Here is a 20,100-nt window from a genome sequence, read left to right as displayed (position 1 = left end):
TTGGCTTTATTAAATAATTACCTTATTAAGCAATAATAAATTAAGTATTAATTTACTAAGTGAATTAGGCAGCATCCCATCTAGTATGTAGTGGGTAACTCCCTTATTAAGGACTTCTCTGTTTATAAAGGATGTTGGTCTCTAGTTTTCTCTCCTTGTGATGTCTTATTTTTTTTTCTTCTTTTTAAAGATTTTATTTATTTGACAGACAGAGATCACAAGTAGGCAGAGAGGCAGGCAGAGAGGGAAGCAGGCTCCCTGCTCGGAGCTCAGTCCCAAGACCCTGGGATCATGACCTGAGCCAAAGGCAGAGGCTTTACCCCACTGAGCCACCCAGGCACCCCCTCCTTGTGATCTCTTTGTCTGGTTTTGGTATCAACAACACCTCCAAACAATTTTAATGTTTGCTAAAGTTTGAAAACCACTGATACAGACTATTCCAAGACTGGTAATGCCCTTGCACTAAGAATACTTGGTGGAAATGTTTGAGAAGCACTTTCAAAGATTTTTAAGAGGAAGGATGACACTATGAGAATTGTATTCTCAAAGCATAGTTCTGGCATCAGTGAAAAATGAATTGGCTTCAGCCTCATTGAGTAATGAGGAAGTGCAAATTAAAAACCACAGTGAGAAATATTTTTATACCTGTTAACTTGGCAAAAAGTAGGAATCTGAGAATTCCAAAATGCAGCAGGAAGTTTTATTCACCATTAATAGAATAACTTAGCTGAAACCCTTTTGAGAGAAATTTATCCTTATCCTGGAAAGCTGAATTTACTCTATAATCCAGAAATATATTTTCTAGGTATTTTCAGAGAAATACCCTTACACCTCATGAGTTCCTTCCTAGTCACAGCCCTCCTACCTCCCTTTCTGACCTTTATGGTAGTCATGTATTTACTTTCCTTTGTAGTTTTGCCACTTAGGTATCCATCCTAAATAATACGGCCCCATCTTGCTATTTTTTTAAATTTCTACATTGGAATTAGAAAGTCGTCTTTTACTTGCATCTTCTTTTGCTCAGCATTCACCCACATTGCTGTATGCAGCTGTAGGTTGTTGGTGTGCTGTACAGTGTGTCAGTGTGTGAATAAACTGCTTCCCACTGCTGAGGGACATTAGGGGTGTTTCTAGTTTTTAGCTGTTATGAAGGAGGCCTCAGTGATTACATTGATTTGATTTTGAAATGTGAAAATAGACTTTTGTTGCTGAGATAAAATAAACCAACTTGGTCATTGTGTGGTATCCTTTTCATATGTTGATGAATCCAGTTTCTTAATATTTTGTTTAAGATTTCATGGCTATATTCCCAAGTGAGGCTGATCTGTAATTTTCTTTTCTTATAGCAGCTTTGTCAGATTTTTATATCAGGATGTTAGACTCCTAATGTAAGCTGGGATTCTGTTCTCTTCCTATTATCTGAGTTTGTATAAGACTAGAATTCCTTGGGTGGTTGTCTGTTAAGCATGTGGTTTTGACTCAGGTCATGAACCCAGGTCCTGGGATGGAGTCCCCCACTGGGCTTCCTGATCAGCGGGGAGTCTGCTTCTTTCTCTCCCTTTGCCTATTGCTCCCCCTGCTTGTGCATGCTCTCGCTCTCTCTCTCTCTCTGTCAAATAAATAAAATCTTAAAAAAAAAAAAGAAAGAAAGAAAGAAAAGGCTGGGATTTCTTGGTTATCTTAAGGAACTTACCAGTGTTTCTTTTGTAGGAAGATTTTTTACTACAGATTAAATTAATTGTTAAACTATTTATGCTTTCTGTTTCATCTTTGTCTAAAATTCAGTGTTATTGGCACAAAGCTTGGTCATAATGTTCCTATGAAACCTTTTTTTTTAAATTTTTGATTTAAATTTTCCGTAGTTAACATAGAGTGCAAAATTAATTTCTGGAGTAGAATTCAGGGATTCATCACTTACATACAATCCCCAGTGCTCATCACAAGTGCCGTCCTTTCTGCCCATCCCCCATCTAGCCCATCTGTCCCCACCTCTCTCTCCATCAACTCTCCGTTCTCTTTCGTTAACAGTCTCTTACTGTTTATTTTCCTCTCTCCTTTCCTCCCACTCTTCCCAATATGTTCATCTGTTTTCTTTCTTAAATTCCACACATGAGTGAAATCATATAGTATTTGTATTCCTCTTATTTTGCTGAGCATAATACACTTTAGCTCCATTCATGTTGTTGCAAATGGCAAGATCTCATTCTTTTTTCATGGCTAATATTCCTGTGTGTGTGTGTGTGTGTGTGTGTATACCACATTTTCTTTATCCATTCATTGGTTGAACATTTAGGCTCTCTCCATAGTTTGGCTCTTATTGACAATGCTGCTATAAACATTGGGGTACACATACCCTTTTGAATCTGTATTTTTATATCCCTTGGATAAATACCTAGTAGTGCAATTGCTGGGTCATAGAGTAGTTCTATTTTTAACTTTTTGAGGAACCTCCAAAACTTCTCCAGAGTGGCTACACTAATTTGGATTCCCACCAACAATTCAAGAGGGTTCTCCTTTCTCCACATCCTCACCAACACCTGTTGGCTCTTGTGTTGTTATTTTTAGCCATTCTGACAGGTGTGAGGTGGTATCTCATCATGGTTTTGATTTCTATTTCCCTGATGATGAGTGATGTTGAGCATCTCTTCATGTGTGTGTTGGCCATCTGGATGTCTTCTTTGGAAAAGTGTCTATTCAAATCTTCTGCCCATTACTTAACTGGATTATTTGTTTTTTGGGTGATGCGTTTGATCAGTTCTTTATGGATTTTGGATGCTAACCCTTTGTCCCATATATCTTCTCCCATTCCATAGGCTGCCTTCTAGTTTTGTTAATTGCTTCCCCATAACACCTTTTAAATATATACATCTAGAACGATGTTCCTATCTTCATTCCTGATACTGTTGTTTGTGCCTTCTTCTTTTTTTTTTTTTTTCTTGCTCAAGTTTGCAAGGGGCTTATCAATTCTTTCAGTCTTTTTGAAGAACCAGCTCTCACCTTTTATTAATCCTATTGAATATTTCCTTTTCCATTACTTTCTGTCTTTATCTTATTTCCTTTCTTCTGCTTTGATTTTGGTATCCCCCCCCCCAATTCTCTTGAGTTGGTTGCTTAGCCATTTACTTTCTAGCCTTTCTTCTTTTTCCATCATGGCATTTTAAAAACTAGAAGCTTTGGGGCACCTGGGTGGCTCAGTTGGGTTAAGCTTCTGCCTTCGGCTCAGGTCATGATCTCAGGATCCTGGGATCGAGCCCCGCATCGGGCTCTCTGCTCAGCGGGGAGCCTGCTTCCCCCCCCTCCCGCCTATCTCTCTGCCTACTAGTGATCTCTCTCTCTGTCAAAAAAATAAATAAAATCTTTAAAACAAAACAAAACAAACAAACAAAAAAAAGAGCTTCCCCGAATCCCTAAAGATCGGTGGTGATGGTCAACATTTAGAGACTGCTGCCTGAAGTCCCTCTTTACAGTTGTGCTCTGACTGCTATGGCTCTTTAGCACCAACATGCCACTAGCCCCTTCCTGCAAACCAGCTGTTCTTTACATGTGAATGTGCCTGAGGGTGGGAGCCTCACTTAGTGCAGGTGTCCAGTTAGGGCCCAGATGCGATCAAAAGAACAGAAGCCACCACCTGTTGCAGAGGCTTGTGGGATGCTAGTGTACATTTCAGCCTGTCTCTGGGTGTTCTCTAGACCATATGTGCTGGCAGGGGAGCCTCTGGCGAGCTTCTCCCTTCAGAGTTTCTCTTATTATAGCCTTACACATTTTTAAAAAGGTTTTATTAATTAGTGAGAGAGAGAGAGCACGAGAACAGGGGTGAGGGGCAGAGAGAGCTAAGCAGACTCCCTGTTGAGCAGGGACTCAATCCTGGAACTTGATCCCGGGACTCCAGGATCATGACCTGAGCCAAACACAGACACTTAACGCACTAAGCTACCAGGCACCCACCCTCCATAGACTATTTTCATCATTCATGGTTTTATTTTAAATTTTTCTTCTTAAATTGTTTGTAAACTATGATAATCCTTTCTGGTGATATATTAGCAAATTACTAAAATTAAAAGCATCAGAGATGGTGCTTCCTCTGGTCTAGAGAAAGAGAAGAGCTTTTTTACCTAAGCAAGCCTATTAGTCCACGTGGTCTTGCTAATAATTCCTTCCCATCTCCTCTCAGTTTTGAATCCACCAGCTATTCCCTCACCTCCTATGGCAAAGTTATTTACCTTTTGAGCATGTGAGGGAACTCATCTGTAAAACGGGATAGCAGTAGTACCAACTTTATTGACTTCTCAGGTGATTATGTGAAGCAGTGTACATGCAGTGCTCTCCAGCGTGCCTGCTGGGAGTAAGCACACAGCACCGTTAGCAGATTCTGTTTTATTTGGGCTCCCTGTTCATCACACTCATTCTTTCGATCCTGTAGAAATGCCCAAGTCACTCACATTCCTCCACTCGCTCTGTTTTACTCCAGCAACCAGCTTATCCCTTTCACAGGCAGGCATATGCAAAGTGTGGGCTCGCAAGGTGGACTGGCAGGAGCCAGACACAAAAGGCAATGTATGATTCCGTTTACATGAAGTTAAGGAACAGCCTTCCTTTCCTTAACAGAAGTTAAGGAAAATTACAAGGACAGAAGTCAGAAACAGTTACCTAATAGTGAAGTCATGGTGGTTTTGACTACAAAACACTCTGTAGGGTGGAGGCCAGAAAGATTTTCTGTTTTGATCGAGGGGGCGGTCACACAGATGCATACATGTGTGAAAGTTCATTGGGCTGCAGCCTTGAAAAATGAGCACATCCATCCTAACAAACAAAAAGAGCTCAGGCACCACTCTTCACCACCTGTCCCTCCTTTGGCTTATGGCTACCACTCACCCAACTCTCATCTTGGTCACCAGAATGTTTCCACACATGTGAATCATTACTACTCTTGACCTCCCAGTAGTACTGAACACTGGTAATCACATCTTCCTTTATGAAACTCTTCTTGGACCTAGAAACCACTCTTCCTGCTGGTGATCCTGCCTCTGGATCCCCCTGAGTTTCCTTCAGCAACTCGTGTCAGGGAGTTAATTTGTGTAATTCTACAATTTCATGTTGATTTGGCCTGTGGGTACAGGGTACCTACCCGACACAACAGCGCAGAAACCCAAGACCCCCCTTTACAGAGCTGTGGCTTCTTCTCACATGGAGCGATGATTGTTATGTAGTGAACTGAGACTAGACTCACTCAGGAATGGCGGCCTCCGCCTTAGGATGTCCACTTGGAGTTCTCTGCGGTCATCAAAGTTGAAGTCTTTTGAAAATTCACAAGTGTAGATTCTTCTGAAGACATAGGACGCACATGGAATGAAGACACAGGATTAGTACTGAATTACCCAGCCTAGATGATTGTTGCTCCAGATGCTACGAGAGAGAGGTCGGAGACGGAAATGGGCTTCCGTCTGCTTCCTGAACTCTTGCCTCATTGTAGCCTTTGCTCAGGTTTTACCACCTTGATGAAACTCTGCGGTATACTGTAGCCATCTCCTCCCCCAGCCCTCCAGACCCCACAGTGCCTGCTCTGCTTTCTCCCCTGAGTACTTAATTGCCTTCGGACACAACAGTATCATTTGCTGATTCACCATGTTGATTGTTTATAGTTTGTTTGCCCTTTCAGACTGTGATTTCTACAAGGGTAGGGATATTTGTTTTGTCCACGGATGCGTCTCACATGCTTAGAACAGTGCCTTGGCACATAGTAAGTACTTAATTACTTGTTGAAATACCTGAAGGACTGGTTCAGCCAAGTGGTTTAAAATCAAAAAGCAAGCAAAAGAAAAGCCTGAGACTCGCAAGAGTGACATCAACCCACATCAAAGTACCTCCCTCACCAAGACAGGGCTTTCTCCAGACCCAGGCTGTCCTCCCGAGGGGCTGCACTTGATGTTCCGGATTATCCCTGGGCCCTAAGCTCAGGGGTAGCCAGGAGTCACCTTGATATTTTCTTTTTTTTAAAGATTTATTTTTTATTTGTTTGACAGAGAGAGAGATCAGAAGTAGGCAGAGAGGCGGAAGCAGGCTCCCTGCCAAGCAGAAAGCCCAATGCGGGGCTCCATCCCAGGACCCTGAGATCATGACCTGAGCCGAAGGCAGAGGCTTAACCCACTGAGCCACTCAGGCACCCCCACCTTGATATTTTCTATAGCAGTCTTGCCTCTTGGTCCCCCTGCGCCCCCTCCCCTGGTCACAGGTTTCAATAGCAGACTGACCTGAGCAGCAGCAGCAGTGATCTGTGTGCCGCCTGGGCATGCTCATGGGGAGAAATGTGACTATTCCATGTTAGGAAGTGAGAGACATGCGTCAGTCGTAGTTGGACTGATAGTCCCAGTGACCAGGATCCTCTGGTTTTGTGCTGAATTTGTCAGCCCTTGGTTAATTTGTAGAGCTGGCAAATAAATACAAATCAAGGCAACGAGAAAATGACGTGTCTCTCGCCAATACATATGTATAGCTCTAATGACCTTCTGTCCCTTTCTAGGGCGAAAAGGCTGATAGCTTCTACATTATAGAGTCTGGTGAGGTGAGCATCCTGATCAGAAGCAAGGTGAGTCTCTGTGTGATGGTGCACGTTCTGCCAGGTGCGTGCCCAGAAAGTAGCTGCTGGCTTTAAATAATGTGAAGTGTGTCTAGTGTAACAAACCATCATTCTGTGAGGTATGTGATTGGCAAAGACCCACGTGTAAGAACCTCCAGTGGTGGGGACTTGGTGCAGTGGTGGGGACTTGGTGCATTTCTGCTTGTTCCTATTGCCTTTGCCTCTGTGGCATCATTAACATGAGAAATACTGGCCTACAAATCAGTAAGAAAAAGATAAACTCCATAGTCGAAAGTGAAGGAATTATGTGATAAAGGCATACACGTGGGTGTTGAATATGAAAAAAGCTTCCTTTCTAGAGCACTGGGGAGGAGGTTTGTAGGACCAATATTACTGTGCCATTTCATGGATGGGTGAGGCCTGGAAAACTGATGGCCAGTAGGTGGGAGGAGTGGTCTTCATAATAAATCCATCGTCACCAGATTTCCCTATTCCAATTTTTTTTTAAGAATGTAGAATTTGTGGGACGCCTGGGTGGCTCAGTTGGTTAAGCAGCTGCCTTCGGCTCAGGTCATGATCCCAGCGTCCTGGGATCGAGTCCCACATCGGGCTCCTTGCTCTGCAGGGAGCCTGCTTCTCCCTCTGACTCTGCCTTCCACTCTGTCTGCCTGTGCTCGCTCTCTCTCTCTGACAAATAAATAAATAAAAAATCTTAAAAAAAAAAAAAAAAAAAAGAATGTAGAATTTGTTAAAATAGTTAAATATAATTCTAACCTAATATGAAACCTTTTAAAGAATATCTTTAGTAAAAGTTAAATATGGAGAAAGAAAAACATGATTACCGCCTCTGTTAAAAATAGATTTAAAAATATTAAATCTCTATTAAAGATAGATCTGTTTCACATGAAACAATAGACTGAAACATCTATGGTCTTTTACTGATTGTTTTTGGACTAGTGATAGATGTTAGTACATTTCTCAAATACTCATTGGCACCTTCTGATCACGGATTAGTATTAGGTATGTGGGACCAGCAGCACTGTGGCCCTGGGGTTTGGGGAAGCTCCTTAGGAATCCAGAGGCTTGGCCTCTGCCCTAGAACCCTGAGTGAGAATCCACATTATAACAAATCCCCCAGGGGGCTGGCATTCATGTGACCGTGTGGTAACTGCTACTCTAAAGAAGGAACTAGGTGGGCACAAACTGCCGTCCTAGAGAATGCTACGGTAATTGGAAGGAGATTGTTGGCTCTGATGGAGCAGGTCAGCTTTGGAGCAAACAGGTTGGGGCAGAAGTGTAAAGGGAATTATCTGCATGTAACCCAAAGTGACTCTTAGAGATTGAGACTAATTCTTACCAGTAATTCTCAATAATTCTTTCCTGAGATTATTGCTTAGTTTAGCAGATGAATTTGTTTAAAAAAAAAAAAAAGAGAGAGAGAGGAAACACTAGATATTACATAAAATATGCCACATTATTTTCTGTAATTTGATAAGCACAAATTATAACCTGCTTGATTTCTTTTTTTTTTTTTTAAGATTTTATTTATGTGTGAGAGAGAGAGAGCACAAGTGGAGGGGCGTAGGGAAAGGGAGAAGCAGAATACCCATTGAGCAGGGACCCCGATGTGGGGCTCCATCCCAGGACCCCAGGATCATGACTTGAGCTGAAGGCAGATGCTTAACCAACTGAGCCAGCCAGGCACCCCCCTTGCTTGATTTCTTAATACAGAGTTAAACCGCTAAATATCCAGGTTGAACATTATAAAGAAAAGTTTTTTTTTAGTCACTCGGCTCTTCTAAAAATATGTGTGCGGTGTTGGAGGGAACCATTAACTTAAGAAGCATATAGGACCTAAAAAGATTTGTTACTATATTGTTCAAGAAAGGCATGGTATCGAATCAAGGAGTAACCCAGGATTGTGACTTTACCTAAGAGAAACGTTGACATCATTCAGCAGGAATTAGCAAAAGTAGAAGTAGAAGTCAGCATCTACCAAAAGGACAGCATTCTTTTATATATATATATAATGTAAATGTATATAATATATTTAAAAATATATGTATTTTATGTTAATATATAATTGACACTACAGTATGATCATATATATCGACATAATATATATATGTTATAATACATACATATTTTTTTCCTTTGGAAGATATATATAAAACCTTCCAAAGAAAATGGTCTGCTCCTTGCCTCTCGATATTTAGCCATTACCTGAACAGTGTTGGGGCTTGGATGAAGCCCCAAGTAAAAGCCAACTCCTCTAATTAAACCAGAGCGCTGAGATGAATTAGCCTGTGCAGTGTACATGGTACAGTTAGTGCCTCCGCAAAGTGAATTTCTCAGTAATTGTGTTTTAAGTGTCCTGAGAAGGGAATGGAAGTGCGTGTAACTGGACGTGCTCAGCTGTGATTCTGAAATCAGCCTAGGTCATGTCTTCTATCTGCTCTAGACTAAAGCCAACAAGGATGGCGGGAACCAGGAGGTTGAGATTGCCCGTTGCCACAAGGGGCAGTACTTTGGAGAGCTTGCGCTGGTCACCAACAAACCTAGAGCTGCTTCGGCTTATGCAGTGGGAGATGTCAAATGTTTAGGTAAGAAAAATAAATTCTTCTTGCACGAATACTTTTTTCCCCAACATGCGATATATTTTTTTTCTCTCAGAAAGCCTCGACTCATTTCACCAGTTCTCACACACATCGAGGCTTGAACAGTCTGTGGGACCAGCTAAAAATGGGCGGATGTACCCCTTGAGCAAACACTGCTGAGCACTGAGTGAGGATAGCCTGTGACGGGCAGTCTCGGAGGCAGGTGTCCGGGGCTCCGTCGGGACAGAGTGAATAGGTGCTGTCGGGCTCTGCAAAGTCGCAGACAGAGGATAGAGTCCGGCTGCCCTCACAGAGACACACCCATCCTTCCCCAGCGCCCAGCCTCCCCTAGTCTGGTTCCCTAAGGTGAACTGGTATATGTGAGAAAAGGTTTGGGTGAGGGAAGTGACTTGAATTATTGGTGTAGAGAATTCATTCTCTCTCGCGCCTCTTTTTAACAACGCAGTGATGGATGTACAAGCATTTGAGAGGCTTCTGGGGCCCTGCATGGACATCATGAAGAGGAACATCTCCCACTACGAGGAACAGCTGGTGAAGATGTTTGGCTCCAGCCTGGATCTGATTGACCCCGGGCAGTAGGTGTGCCACACCCCAGAGCCTTCTCAGTGTGACACCAAAACCTTCCGGTCAGCCACAGAACACACACACAAGACAGACACGACAGAACCGTTCCTGCTGTTGCCCCCGCCGCTGCCATTGCTATGGCCGTGGGCATTTAGAAAACTTGAAAGTCAGCACTAAAAGATGGGCAGAGGTTCAACCCACACCTCCTCCACTTTGCTTCTGAAAGCCCATTATTAGACCACTCATAATGATTATTCCAACCCAGCTGTCACATCTTTGGTTCAAAATGGCATGTCTCTCCAACAATTTAAGTGCCTGATACCAAGTCCACAGCGTCATCATGTTCCTTTCCTCTCTGGCTGCTACTGTTGCTGTTGAAAGTCATCACAGGTCTGCACAGACCCGTGCTTAACTGTAGACTCCCGCCCCTGATCTTTCTCGAGGGAGGAAATGTTGTAGCCCTTGATCTTCTCATTTGTCCTTTGAGAAAGTCCACATATGTTCACACTCGTAGTTCAGTTTTACAGTAGAAGATGGCGGCAGGTAGTATGAGGTCTGTGAGCCTGAGGCCCTGTACTGTCACCTGACAGCTGCGCCCATGACAGCTGTCTCCAAACTCCCAGCGATGCTGAGGGAAAGGCCCTACCCCAGGGCCTAGCGGGTCAGCACCCCAGAGCACACTGATTGGTCGTGAGGACCTGTGTTAAAGCAAAAAATCTGGGTTCAACACATTCTTCAGGTAGTAGAGAGCCAGGGAAGGTTTTCTGGGTTGGGGGTTTTGGTTTGTTCTGTTTTGTTTTAGTAGATTTTATTTTGTTTTATTTAATCTCTGTGTGGTTTGCCTGAGTGAACTACTGTCCATTTCTGAGGAGCCCGGGTCTGGATGTGCCATCACTTTATCTGACCCAAATACTTCCCTGGGCAACTCCTGCCATCTTGTTTCCAGTTGCCCCACCAGCCAATAATGGCAGTGTGCCAGCAAGAGGTCATACTACAAAGAGAGCCCTTTCCTTCTACTCCAGTGTTGTTACCAACTTTGCTGTTGAACTGTCAATTTTTAAACTCTTTAAAGAAGAAGCAGCTATTTTTTTGAAATTTAAAAAAATGTTATTTCTGTATGTAGGGAACTCCTGTTGGACCTATTCATATGCTTCAGTGTGTCAGCTGACTCGGGCATTCATCCTGAAGATCAATTCTTTGTTTTTAAAAATCGAATCCTTTGCCATTTCATAGAATTACTGCAAAGAGCTGTTCTAATTAAGGTGTTGGGATATTTGGGGTTCCAGTTATTAACCCCAGAGGAAAGTAAATTAGCTTATATTTCAAAACTTTTTAACCTTTTAATTATATCAAGCAGAATTCTGATGAATTATCTCAACTAGATATATTTCAGGATGAATGACTTAGAACCAGATGCTGCCAGAGATCCTAAGAGCAGTATGAAGTTTGCATAGAGATGAATTTGAATATTGTAGCCAAGTTTATATTAAAGCAAGAGGCCCTTTCCAGTATGATTTACTTTTTAAACTTGCATAACTCAGTAAATCGCTGAGAGACTGCATGCTGGGGCTTGAGTCATTCCTGTTGTAGGATAACGATGGAGCCCACATGGTCACTTCCATTCTCCACGGAAGCCAGGCTCTCTGCTTTTTGCCATGGACTGTGCAGTGGAGAGATTTCCAGAGTGGTGACTCACCACAACCTTGGTCAAAGTCTCCCTTTTTCTTGTGTTCTGTGAGGTGAAAGCAGGAGACTGCCTTCAGCCTGCCCTAGCGAGGTAATCTGCATTGCAGCTCCCAGCATCATGAAAGGTTGTAACTAATACTCCAAAACAGGCAGCTAGCGCTGGGAAAGCCCATGTGGTTTTCTTCCCACGATTTTCCAAGGTTGTTCTTTCTAGGGCGTTGTTTTAGTATCAAATAAGTTAAGAAAGCAGATCTTGTACTTTAGCAGACAAGAATCACACCTGTTTCGTCCAAAAGTAGCAAGTACATGGAGCTTTAGGGGTGTCACAGAGGCCTAGCCCAAACTACGTGAGGACTCTGTTTAAACACTGAGCAGATGCTCCCTTGTACCCCCCATGCCAGCATCAGTCAGGGCCGGCTGGGTGCCTAGTGTCCTGAGTCACTCCTCCAGGCTGTTAGGCATGGGCCTTCTCATGCGGCCTTCTTGCACATCCCAGTTCAGTCTTCCCCCTCACAGAAGCCTCTTTGATACCCCCAACTCACTGATGGTCACTGTTTTACAGAGTAGAAGTCATCCAGGTTTAAGCCCTCCAGCTCTAACTACAGACTGACATACGGATCACGAGTCCAGACCCTCACTGCATACAGGGCCCCTTGGGGGTCTGGCTTGAGGAAGGAAGACTTTAAAGGGACCAGCGTGAGTGAAATAGTGCCAGGAGTCCGACAGTGTTCCGGTTCTCTTCACAGCGTGGGGAATCTGAGGTGGCAGACCAAGTTCGACTGAGGGCTCTGGTGTCTACATTATGCCCGGCAATCCCTGCACTTTTGGTTGGGCCTCGAGCGGAGGTGTGTGTTGGGAAGAGATCCCTTTTATGTTCTCTTCCGTGGGTTAGAGCTTCACGCTGTCTTTCCTGGCTTTGCTGTGGATTTGGGGTAGTGGAAAATACTCCTTGAGCCTTGACGCCCAACCTATAGTATTATCCTTCTTTCTAAGCCCAGTTTATCATGCCCACCCTCTTCATTTGGTCGTAGTCTCTGAAGAAGGGCGTCATGTGTGCTGTCCTCTTAGTTGACAGTCTCACATATAATTGCAGTAGGTTCTCAGAAGTCAGAGTGCAGCTTTTCTTTGAGCAGTTTAATGAGTGAATTCAGCAGCAAAGTGGCAAGAAGTGGTTCTCCGGCCCGGAGAGGTCATGTTCATCCTCTTAATGCCCAGATTCTCTGCTCACAATGGTAGTCAGTGAGAGGTGCCACTGGTGCCCAGCGGCACCCTGGGTACACAGCATTTCCATGTCAAGTCACAGTGTACAAACAGCCTTCTCTCATTTAGAAAAAGTGAAAGAGCATTTTTGCACAGAGAAAAAGGAAAAAGACCCATGAATGTCATCTTTTATCTTTTGTTTTCGGTTGGCTGATGTTGGAATTTTTGTTCTTGACATACATTTGTAAACCAGTCTTGCCAAGATACAAGTTGTTTTGGTTTTTCACTACAATTACCTCTTGTTCCTCCTGTCTTGACTGCTGACGTTCCTCAATGATTCTAATGTCTATTTTATGGGAAGCAGCCTTCCCCTGTGGGTTTCCTTTTACACACTGCAGGGCTATCTTTATACTTTAAAAAAAAAAAGAAAAAGAAAAAAAAATTCTGTCACTAACCTCATGGGGGATTTGCAGAAAACCATTTAGCCCACCTTGAGCAAAAGGTAGATTTCCTCATTTTTTTCTTAAGCTCATTGTAATAAAGGAGATCTAATTCAGCATTATTATGCTACCTCAAAGGTAAAATGTTTTAAGGTCTTTTTTTGGTCCTGAGTTCTACACATTGTGTTTGAAATGTCTTTCAATTGGAATTGTTTTTAAATCATTGGGGAGAATCTTATTTTAACCGTTTTACACTTGTATATTAATCTCAGAAGAATAAGTGATTAGAAAGTGATCAAGTCTTGCTCTGTAGTATTGAACATATAATTAAATCATTGTTTGCCATAAACAAGGTTGGGTTTTTTAAAAGGAAACTCTAGGGCTCGGCTTTGCTCTTGGTTAATAAAGGCTGACAAATCATGTCTGACTTTTTGGTGTGGCCCTGTGTTGTTTGTCCTCTCATTTTAGGGTTCCAGGCCATCATAGTACTCATCTGGCAGATACATTGCTGGGACTGGGATGTGAGCTCTTGAAAATTAGATAGAAGGCCTGGACATGTGTGTTAGGGTTCTCCAATAAGAACCAATAAGGAATGTGTCTCCGTGTGTGTGTGTCTGTGTGTGTGTGTGTGTGTGTGTGTGTGTGTGTTTGTAAAGAAATTTATTATAAGAAATTGGCTTATGCAGTAATGGAGCAGGCAGGTCTCAAGATCTGCAGGATGAGTTGGCAAACTGTAGACCAAGGAGAGCTGATAATTTCATTCCAGTCTAAATGTGAAGGGTTGAGAACCGTAAGAGCTGATAGAGTAGTTCCTTTTAGAAAGTTAGCAGACTGGAAACCCAAGAAGAATCAATACCTCAGTTTGAAGGCAGTCAGGCAGGAAAATTCTCTTACTCAAGAAAGAGTCTTTTTGTTATGGTTGGACCTTCAACTGATTAGATGAGGCCCACCCACACTGGAGAGGGCTATGTGCTTTACTCAGCCTACTGATTTAAATGTTGAGCTCATCCCAGAACACCCTTACAGAAACTCCCAGAACAATGGCTGACCAAATATCCCCGCCCCATGGCCCAGTCAAGTTGACACATAAAATTAACTGTCCTAGGGGCACTCAGTCAGGTAAGCTTCTGACTCTTGATCTCAGCTCAGGTCTTGATCTCAGGGTCATGAGACTGGGCATGGAGTCTACTTAGAAACTAAAAAATTTAGGGACACCTGGGTGGCTCAGTTGGTTAACCATATGACTCTTGATTTTTGGCTCAGTTCATGATCTCAGGGTCATGAGATTGAGTCCCACATTGGGCTCCACACTGGGTGTGGCTTAGGATTCTCTCTCTCTTCCATTCCCTCTGCCCTACCCCCACTCACATGCTGTCTCTCTAAAATAAATAAAATCTTTAAAAACGAACTTAAAAATTTAAATTTTTAAAAAATTAACTATCCCAGCATGGTATTTGAGTTGTCGGGTCTGCTGTGGAAGGGCGTCAAGTCTGTCCCTTGCCAGGATAGATAAACTCCCCAGTGAAGCCCAGCAGACAGCATCTCTGTCTGACAAGATTACTTCTATCATTTCCTTCTCAGTAGCATGGCTATCACGAGAAGGAGCAATGACTCTGTGATAACCTTGTGTACCTAACGTTTCTTTCCAAGTGACCAAAAGAAGCTGTTTGGCAAAATCATGTTCCCGTTTAATCTTGCTTAACCTGGTAGTACAAAAGAGTCAAGTAGGGGGTGAACATTTGAGATAGCCCACGGAGCTCAAGAAACTGGTAGCTGAGCTGTCTCAAAACCAAACAGGCCTTATTTCGAGGCTTTAAAAATTAAATACGACTTGGCTTTTGTAGTTTTAGTGGTGGTATCACTATGAACAGTTAAGAAGTGCCAGGACAACAATAAGATCATGTCCACAGTCTCAGCCTCAAAGGATTCATGTGACATGAGGACTTTGCCTTCTTGTATGTTCTGTACTTATCCTCAGTGATCTTAGAGCATCTATTTTATAATAACAGAATTAAACCAGTTTATTTACACTGTGATTAAGGAATCTGTGTTTGTTTCACAAGGCCTCGTGTTAAGTATGAATTTTGCTTCCTTTACCCATACCCATCCTCTCTGTGGACAACTGCCCCATCACAGATGATGGCACGGATATTGTTACCTCGCTATTCGGGGATATGCAGATAAAATGCTGGGTGTAGACCAGGAACTTACTGAGCAATGACTTGTGAATTTAGATGAGTATTATCCAATTTCTGAATTAGAATGTCAGAAATGAGTTATTCATGCATTGAATAAATTTTTTTTAAGGATTTTATTTGAGAGAGTGAGAGCAAGCACAGGGATGGAGGGGCAGAGGGAGAAGCAGACTCTCCCCTGAGCAGGGAGCCTGACATGGAGCTTGATCCTGGGACTTCAGGATCATTACCTCGGATGAAGGCAGATACTTAACTGACTGAGCCACCCAGGCACCCCTCATGGAGCAAATTCTGATGACCTCCTATGGACATTCCTGACACTGTGGTTTTTTGTTTTGTTTTGTTTTAAAATTTTTATTTCTTTGAGATACAGAGAACAGGAGCCAGGGGGTAGAGGGCGAAGGAGAAGCAGGCTCCCCAATGAGCAAGTAGCCCAACGCAGGGCTCCATCCCAGTACCCTGGGATCATGACCTGAGCCAAAGACAGACGTTTAACCAGCTGAGCCACCCAGGCACACCATGACACTGTTTAAACCACAGGAATTATCAAGAATGATACTGAGGTCCACCAGGGCATTCTGGACCTTTCTTCTGATGACGGAGCTTATCCTCCATGTTTCTGGACTCACATAGACAGCAGCCCTGTTCTCCTATTTCAAGGATGATCATGCGCCCAGTGCCTTGTTGTTGCCCTTGGTGACGCTGCCCTTCTTCAGGGCAGCCACTGCCTCTTCGTAAAGTGAGTAGTTTGGACACGAGGTGTGCATTGTCCCTTTCTGCTCTAGCCTGCATTGTGTAATTCTGGCTGCACAAGTATCTGGGGCACTATAAAAGTGTCTAGTCTAGAAAGACTAGACTTGAGGGTGTTTTTTTTTTTAAGATTTTATTTATTCGGTAGAGACACAGCGAAAGAGGGAACACAAGCAGGGGGAGTAGGAGAGGGAGAAGCAGGCCTCTCGCCAAGCAGGGAGCCAGCCCAGTGTGGGGCTCAATCCCAGGCCCCTGGAATCACAACCCAAGCCAAAGGCAGACACTTAATGACTGAGCCACCCAGGCGCCCCTAAACTTGAGGTTTGAAGGAGACCCCCTCCAGGTAGGGATGTCTAAGAAATTGTCACCTTCATCCTAGTCATCCTAAACATCAGGATGAAACTTGGCCAGAGATGAGTTTTGGGTCTAGGTTGCGTTTTGTGATGTCATGGGCTAAAAATCAAACTTCTGAAAGTTAGTCTCTTCTGTGTGACATTCTACCCCTTCCTCTTTGACTTTTTCCCAGCCAAAATCCTTGATCCTGGGAGCATTTCTTTCTCTCCTATAAAACCAGTAATGAGCTTGTCTTTTTTTTTTTTTTTTAAAGATTTCATTTATTTATTTGAGAGAGAAGAGTGAGAGGAAGCTCAAGCAGAGGAGGGGCAGAAGGAAAGGGAGAAGCAGGCTCCTGGCTGAGCAGGGAGCCTGACATGGGGCTCGATTGCAGGACCCTAGGATCATGACCTGAGCTGAAGGCAGACGCCTAATTCACTGAGCCATCCAGGCGCCCCAACTGGCTTCCCTTTAAGTATGTCTTTTTTTTTTTTTTAAAGATTTTATTTATTTATTTGACAGGCAGAGAGAGATCACAAGTAGGCAGAGAGGCAGGCAGAGAGAGAGAGAAACAGGCTCCCCACCAAGCAGAGAGCCTGATGTGGGACTCCATCCCAGGACCCTGAGATCATGACCTGAGCCGAAGGCAGAGGTTTAACCCACTGAGCCACACAGGCTCCCTTAAGTATGTCTTTAAGTAAAGTCAAGTGGTGCCTAGCCCATTTGTAGACCGCAGGGCAGGAGGCTGGCCAGGCTGAACTGTGAAACCAAAGGAGCTACCACAGACACTAGGACCGCACCAATCAGTCCATCCTGACAGGCAGAAGAATGGGCATTGTGGGCCAGCTCTTGGGGAACACAGATGAAAATAGTACCAGCCAAATCTCTGTGGCCTTCTTGGCCATCAGCCCACCACTTCCTCCCTGTGCAGAACTGCACTGAGCCAGGGATCACAAGTCGCTGTGTATGCTACTGGAAGCCAGGATCCAGCAACCCCCTTCTTGGCCAGGTCCTCCTGCCCCCAGAATGAGGAGGGAGGAGTGTTCAGTTGTGTGTTTTGTTTTGTTTTGTTTTGTTTTCTTAGTAAACTGGTAAAAAGGAATAGCTAAAGTCTAGATCCACCAGATAAGCAAATCAGCACTTGCCAGCATAACATCCAAGCATAGTTAAACTGGACGTTTTCTTTTTTCTTTTTTTTTCCTTTTTCTTTATTTTTTAAAAAAGATTTTGAGAGAGCAGAATGAGAGAGAGAGAGCACGAGTGGGGGTGAGGGGCAGAGGGAGAGGGAGAAGCAGACTCCCCACTGAGCAGAGAGCCTAACAGAGGGTTGGATCTCAGGACCTGGAGATCATGACCTAAGCCAAAGGCAAACATTCAACTGACTGAGCCACCCAGGTGCCCCTAAACTGGACATTTTCATTCTGAAGATGAAAGGCCTAGGCATGCAGGGACACCCGCAGCACACTCTCCCATGCCTGTCATGGGCCCAGCCTGGGCAGCTAGAGGAGAGGGGGACCCGAAGCTGAGGCTTGGATCTGCACAACAGTCAGGGCAGAGGCCTTTGGGACCACTGTGCATTGATTCAGGCGAGCTGGAATAGCACAAGGGCCAGGCTGGACTCCTGGCGTCCTGTCCTGTGGCCCCTGGCCCAGGATGAGAAATGAGGCCACACACAGGCTCCTATGACCCCAGACGGGGGGCTGTTCCCCCCGCTGAGAGCTGCAGCCCTGGCAGCTCTGGAAGCCAGACTGCTTTCCTACCCAGGACAGAGCTGGAGGACAGACCAGACCCCCAGATCCCCACTTCAGGCACTGCCCCTACCTCAGAACTCAAGATGGTTCCACTGGGCTGGCAGCTCCGGGCTGACACTGGTGAGATGAGGATGAGTTGGAGATCCTCCAGCTCCTCTGGAAAGAAGGAAGCAGGCTCATGGGAGGGCATCCACTCCGCTGCCCTTGGCTGCCCATGTGTGTTGGCCCAGTGGAATTCTAGTCTGACCCTTCACCTGCCTGGACTGGACCAAGGCCCAGTCACAGGAGGCCAGGCTTCGGTGGGAGGCTGGGGTTAAGGGGCTGGTGTGGACTCTTCTCCTTGTGCTCACTTCAAGCTGGCCATCTCTGGCTCACAGTGAAAGCAGGCCCTACTCCCTGACAGAGAACTGGCCTCCCAAATGAAAACCTATGTGAGTGATTCTCATACCTGATAAACAGATATAACTAGTTTTATGTCCCAGGAGGGCTAGCTTTGTACCTGGGAACTGGTCCAGGGCTAGGTTTACAAAGTGAGGCAAAGGTACACAAAGCATGCCAGAGTGGGGCTCGCTGAGACCAGGCGAGCACAATGGGAGTTTCTCAGTGTCCTTCTAGGCTCTTTGTGGCCTGGATGCGGTGGGGACAGGGTGTGCATCCAGCATGATGTGCTGGGAACCGCCTCCACCCTGGCCCTGTGGGATCTTTTTCTTGGTAATTTTCCTGCCTTTTGTTCCGTAACAACAACAAAAAAATCAGGAATGACTTGCAGCCAGCCCCTCCCTGTGTGGCCCACTTCCCAGGGCTATGGAAGCAGGGGAGGGGGTAGGGTAGCGGGGGACCTGGGTCCTGCCCTGTCCTGGTGGGAACATCGTGTTCTGGACTGGGAACTACCCATCCAACCCTTGGGAGCCGAGGGCCTGAGTGGGTGGTGTGGAGCGAGAAAGGCCAGCTTGATTTAAGAAACAGGCAGGGAAGGGTTTTCTGATAGATCCCTGAGCCCAGGACAGCTCTATCCATGCACTCCCTCCTGACCCTACCCTTGGCCCCGGCCCTAGCAGACCATGGCTCTTCCTTCCCAATCCCAAGCCAGGCCTGCGTGGGAGGAAAGAAGGGATCCCCAGCTGGGATCTTTAGCACAGAAAGGCTGCCTCCACCTCCTGGTCCAACTCTCCTTCCCTCCACTTTTGGACAACCTCTCTCACCCTGGCTGACTCCTGCCTGGGGCCTGGCTTCTTAACACCCCTGAGGCGAGGTCTCCGCTCAGCACCTCCTCCACCCTTCATCGCTTGCTGCCTGGCCCTTAGCCCATACTCTAACCTGTTGTGCCTCGGCCCTCCTCAGCAATGGCCTCACCTCATTATGAGAAAAAAACCAGAAACATGGGCCAGAACCCCCAGGCTGCTCCTCTGCTCTCCGTGTCCCCCTCTAGCTCCTGCCCCACTGTTCTCCTTTCACAGCAAAAGCCTGAGACTTCTGGACAGTTGCCTCCCGTTCTGGCCATAGCTCACCCCTGTGGTCCTCGGAGCCCGTTCAAGTCACCGTGGTGGACCTGTCTCTCCTGCTTCGAGGACCGCCCTCTCAAGGACATCTAGTTCTCTGGGTTTTCTTCTCAGCTCTGTTGCCAGCTTTAACCCAGACTACAGTTAAACATCGGCATGTCCCAGGGCTCCATTCCACTCCCCACCCTGGGAGCTTTTTGCCAGAAGCAGCATGGCTTTCGGTGTTCTCTCCATGCTGCTCACTCCAGATATATACACTGCGCTGGGCCGAGCTTCCAGTGGTCTGGGCTGGGATCCCTCTCCCATCTCTTCACTCCACCCACTGAGAACCTTCTGGAAAGTTTGCTTTGCCTTTTTTTGTTTTTCTAAATTTAAATTTTTGTTCAAAGTGTGGAATATAATGAATACAGAAAGATGCATAGAACAGACATTCTGCTCAGTGATTTCTCACCCCCACTCCCAAAAAACAGAGCCCAGAGGAAGGATACTG

General features: G+C 45.0%; 1 protein-coding gene across 2 annotated transcripts in view; it reads left to right on the top strand.

Moving 5' to 3' along the window:
• Positions 1-20,100, top strand: part of PRKAR2A (protein kinase cAMP-dependent type II regulatory subunit alpha) — a 150,989-nt gene that overhangs the window by 100,116 nt on the left and 30,773 nt on the right. Inside the window, exons 9-12 of one of the 2 annotated variants that reach the window (XM_032319063.1) lie at positions 6,518-6,583; positions 9,036-9,177; positions 9,638-9,771; positions 12,005-13,509. In XM_032319063.1, the coding sequence (XP_032174954.1) occupies positions 6,518-6,583; positions 9,036-9,177; positions 9,638-9,771 (342 nt within the window). In that variant the 3' untranslated portion in view covers positions 12,005-13,509. Of the gene's footprint in view, positions 1-6,517; positions 6,584-9,035; positions 9,178-9,637; positions 9,772-12,004; positions 13,510-20,100 lie in introns of those variants that run through there. The other variant, XM_032319073.1, reaches the window with a different exon arrangement.

The sequence above is a fragment of the Mustela erminea genome, chromosome 1 (assembly GCF_009829155.1).
Source record: "Mustela erminea isolate mMusErm1 chromosome 1, mMusErm1.Pri, whole genome shotgun sequence".
In the NCBI taxonomy this organism is placed as follows: domain Eukaryota; kingdom Metazoa; phylum Chordata; class Mammalia; order Carnivora; family Mustelidae; genus Mustela; species Mustela erminea.
Note: the sequence above shows the minus strand (reverse complement) of the source record. Positions and strands in the feature narration are given on the sequence as shown.